Source organism: Corvus brachyrhynchos, unplaced genomic scaffold (genome assembly GCF_000691975.1).
Source record: "Corvus brachyrhynchos isolate BGI_N302 unplaced genomic scaffold, ASM69197v1 scaffold17, whole genome shotgun sequence".
NCBI classification, from domain to species: Eukaryota; Metazoa; Chordata; class Aves; order Passeriformes; family Corvidae; genus Corvus; species Corvus brachyrhynchos.
The window spans coordinates 7,559,994-7,564,707 of NW_008240046.1; the positions used below are offsets into that span (position 1 = coordinate 7,559,994).

At 43.2% G+C, this 4,714-nt stretch overlaps 1 protein-coding gene across 2 annotated transcripts in view; it reads left to right on the forward strand.

The window, feature by feature from the left end:
* Positions 1 to 3,133: 3,133 nt before the first annotated feature.
* The window catches only part of KIT (KIT proto-oncogene receptor tyrosine kinase), a 52,447-nt gene continuing 50,866 nt past the window's right edge, over positions 3,134 to 4,714 (forward strand). For both annotated transcript variants that reach the window (XM_017744614.1, XM_017744613.1), the window contains exon 1: positions 3,134 to 3,182. In XM_017744614.1, the coding sequence (XP_017600103.1) occupies positions 3,149 to 3,182 (34 nt within the window). In that variant the 5' untranslated portion in view covers positions 3,134 to 3,148. The remainder of the gene's footprint in view (positions 3,183 to 4,714) is intronic.

A 4,714-nucleotide genomic window follows, 5' to 3' on the forward strand; every position in this document is an offset into this window, starting at 1 on the left:
CAGGGCTGGTCTGCTCCGGCACTGACGTCCTTCGCGGTGAAGAGGAGGGCGATGGGTGCCTTTCAGGCCTTCGGGTGGTCAGCTGGTGCTAAAACTTTGGTGTGTCGTAGGTTCCCTTCCACTCCTTTCTAAAAAAGGGATCTACTTGCCTGACCTCACAGCCCTGGAGCACAGGTCTAATGGTTTTAAATACTGCATCTGGCTGCAGCTCTGGGCAATTTGGCACATGGCTTTCAGAGCCGCCGTGCATCTCCTTGCATCGTTTGTAGGCTTAGGAGGGTTTTTGCGGTGCCCAGGGGAAGGTGCTGTAAGGAGGTCGCTGCTAGACCTGGGGAGGAATTTGGTCCTGGGCACTGAAGTCTGAAAGGAGATAATGTGAAAGGTTCTTCTGCTGCTTAGCTAGGAACGAACTGAGTATCCAGGGAAGCGGTGCACAGCGATAGGTGTTAAACGTCTGCTGCCACCACCAGAGAGAAGCCTTGCAGAGCACCCTCCGTGACAGACGGGGAGGGTTCCGCCATCCTCTGCCCATGGGAGCAAATAGCACTAAAACACCAGGAATTAACAGTAGTGACAATTTACACTTCTTCACTGCAGAGCACTTCACTTCATCATGTCTTAGTGGCTTTGTTTAGCTAACTTTTTGTGTTTGCTGCCTTTTGTTTATTGGTAATCTGCGTAAGTGTGGTATCTGGCAATTTGGACTTTTCTATTTAGAAGTACCCACACAGGGCTGCAAAATGCTGTGGCCACGGGAGTGGGAAAGTCTCCTACCAATAAGTTATTCCTAGAAAGACATTTTTTAAGTGTTGAAATTATTAATACCTGCCAGCTTTCTTTACTTCATGTATTTCTTGCCTGCACTTTAAGGTTATCCTTCGTCATATAGTTAGACTGTCCTTAAGGAAAGCTTGGGAAACAGGTCACACTGGCAGCATCTCCTGTAAGACAGAGGTGCAGTTTCCAGACTACTGGAGAAGCAAGGAGGGAACCTTTCTTATGATCCTTCCTCTCATTCTGGGTTTACACACTTGTGGGAGACTTCAGGGACACATCAGACGAAAACTTGTTGAACAAAAACACACCATGTTGTAAGAAATAACTTGCTGCTGCAAAAGACAGCTGTCCTTGGGTATGTATGTGCATCATCTGTGTATCATGCAGATGTAGGAGTATTCTGGGCTAGTTTTGTGGTGCTGGAGGAGGTATCAGAGTGATGGTTTGTGTCCTGGCAGTGGCATAGGAACATCAGAAGTGACAGGCAGGACAGAGCTGACGTGCTGTTCTGGATTGCTGCAGAGCTACTGTGACCCTGTGCTACTTTTGGTTTTGCCTCAGTGTAGACACTTGGCTGGGATGATCCCCCACAGTCCCTGTTGAGACCTATCCTGTTTATCAGTATACAGATTTATAATAAGTATCTTTCTTTGGCTGTTGGTCAAGAGCTTCTTCCTTTGGTTGCAAACTGGGAAGGAGGATGTAGAAAACAGCTTAACATAGCTTCTCAAAGGGTAAACCATTCATCTCTTCTGTCCATAGTCTGTCCCTACTTTTTCTTTTTCTTGCATCCTAACATACTTACACACTTCCTTCCATTTGGGGCTTGCCTAGTCCTCATTTTGATGGAATATTCTGGAATGAGCTTTTCTCTCTGCTTCTCCTGTCCTCCCTCAAGGCTCACTTTGTCCCCCACCATCCAGTACTCTGCCTGAGTCTCTTGCATTTCCATCTTGTGGTCATGGAAGACTGGACATGGTTCCTTTCAGCATCTATCAGTGCAACTTTTTTTTTTTCCCAATCAGCTGCAGAGTAATAGGAGACTCTTCCTGTGCCCAGAGGGAAGAATGTCTGTTTTCATGATGCTCCGTGCTACCTGTCAGCCATGAAGGAGGAAGATTGAATTTGACGAGGATTCTGATTGCTGTCAGTCACTGGCTTGACCGCCCTCAAACCATCTGAGTATCCTTCCCTCCCCACTCCTGTTTCCATTTCTGTTCTCTCCTTCTCCTTTTCCTCCCTCCCCTGTGGCAGTGCAGAGTCTCCTGTGCAGAAATATGGCCTAAGGCCACTGTCAGGAGCAGAATGGAAATGTCAAAGATTGCTCAATATTCAGCTCTTTTTCCTTGCATTACCACTGGGAACCCTCTCCCAGCAAGTGCGTAAGTGATTTTTGTTCAGGCTTTATAATAAAGAATGTGACAAATTTGGCAAGAAGTGAGACTCCCATTTGCATCCTGTTTAAATACCATTCATAGAGACTGAAGGCATTTCCATGTGCTTATTTTGCCAGAGAGAGCCTCTTGTCAACAAATGACTGCAGCTGTAGTACTGTTGGGTTGTATTGGCTCTCTGTGGGTTTTCCATCTTGTTTCAGCTCTCCCAGTGATTGTCCAAACAGTAACACTTCTTTGCAGGTGCCTGAATTAAGCAAAGGATCCTGAGTCACCTCCAGAAGGGACATGCTGCACCAGGACACAGGTGGAATTGGAAGGGATATGTCTTTAGCACATGTAAACATGAGCTAGGACAGGTCTTGGGAGGAACATCTGAGTCATATTCCAGTCAGTAAGAGGTTCTCCTAGTGAAGCGTGTCCTTTTTGTTCTCTGGTCTGTTCTGAGAGACTAATGGTATCCTATAGTCTTTGGATTTCTGTCTGAACTATAATTTGTTGTTACTGCAAGCTATTAGAAAGATTTTTAAGGCGTATCTGGAGCTGTCAAACTGAATACCAAATATTAGGCATTTGTAGTTTGAAGGAAAGCTGTTTCCTGGTCTGAACAGTAAACAGTCTGATGGAATCTGAAGGTAAGGAACAAAATCTGGATGAAACAAGAACCACACAGCATCAAAGAGTTTCAACAACATATATGTTTATCTACAATACACAATGACTGATATAATCTCCTATCAGTCTTGTAGAAGAGAGGCAGTAATTGCTCAAGGTTAAGCCACTTTTCAGCTTTATTTCTCTGTCCACAAAGATGAATGCCATTGCAGAGATCAAGTGCTACACATTGTCTTGCTCTATGGATGGTGACACATGATTTTACAGATGTTGTTTTCTTTTTCATCTAGTACAAACATCTTCCAGGATTTTGACTCATTTCCTTAAGTCTCTTTCAGCTGTTCAGAGAATGGCTAGAGGAAATGAGGTCTGATATCCTAATGCATTGCATTTACTGTAAGTACTCTCTCACTTTAAGTACAAAGCTTTACCTTTTTAAAATTTCTGAATGTCTTTCTGACTGCTCCTGTGCACAAGAAACAACTTGCAGATGTTTCTGTCCCTTAGAAACTCAGCTCCCCTGGTTGAGACTTTTCAGCTGTAAAAGGGCTCAAGGTGTTCATTGTAACCTTAGGCAGGAGAGAAGAGCTGATGCTAAGGCATCTAATGAAAGCCTGTTACATCTTTTGGTCATTTATTAAAAAAGTCTGAAGAGAATGCACATAGACATTATGAGACCTTGACATAAAAGGAAATTTAAAAATTACTAATATTCTTCTATATTATGGTATTCTGTAGTATTGTGCTTGGCTTTTTCAGTGGCTTTTAGGAAACTAGAAGGTTTTTTCCCAATAGGACCCTGTTTGACAATGAATCCTGCAAACAGTCATAAATGAACGTAATTTTACGCGTGTGAGCAGTCTCCTTGGCTGGCTGCCAAACCTAATGACAACTGAAGTGTATTGTTTGTCCACTGGCCAAGATTGCTGCCGTTAGTGATAAAAGCGTAAGGAGAGTGTAAACATCTGTGTTTGAGGGGAGAATGTGACTCCTATTTTCTAGGGGATACCAATTAGAAAGCACAGTAAATGTTATTCTCTCAGTGGATTTACTCTTGGGGATTATGTTGATTTATTCTGAAAACACAGGTTTTCAGATTTAATGGACTTTTAATGATATTTTTCATGTTGCAAAAGATTTTTTAACAGCACATAAGGCTCTTGACTTTTAACAGCAAACAGGCATGTAAATAACAGAAAAGTTTCTAATGTTGCTACCATGCTATGCGACTTCTGGGCTGCTCCATAGTGATCATTCCTGGAAATTGAACTAAAATGAAGCCTCACTGGGTAACATTATGAGCTACAGAGGTTTTTTGTTACTGGGGGGGGGGCTGACTGCATTAAACGTGTATAATTTTAAATGTCATCTTGACAGTTGAATCTGTAATCATGTAACACAATCATTAAATATTTGATGTGGCGAAGAATTCTCTGGTCATCTAGGCACTGACAGTTGTAAATCTAAGTGATAAAGAGGATGCATGGGCTGATTTAAGTTAAGAAGAGATGAAAACTGTGGCAGGCAAATGTGAAAATCAGAGAGATGCATTTCTTACAGGTTCTTTGCAAGCATGGCAAATGCCAGGTTAGTCCTACATCTCCTCTCTTTTCCTATCAGTCATGTTAAACTAAGCAGTGCTCCTCTGCTCATGCTGGGTGGCCATGCTCCTCATGAGGGACCAGAGGGCTGGAGCACATCTCCTGTGAAGACAGGCTGAGAGAGCTGGGGTTGTTCAGCCTGGAGAAGAGAAGGCTGGAGTGGGTTTGTTTTACAGAAAGGCATTGTGCAAAAGCCACACAGAAAAAAGAAGTCAAGCTTGTTGGTTATAACTTGTCATTCAGAGCCTGCATGCTTTGAAGGGGTGGAAAATCCCAGTGAGCTGTGTAATAGAAATGTTTGGGGTGTTCACATACCTAAGCCGTTCA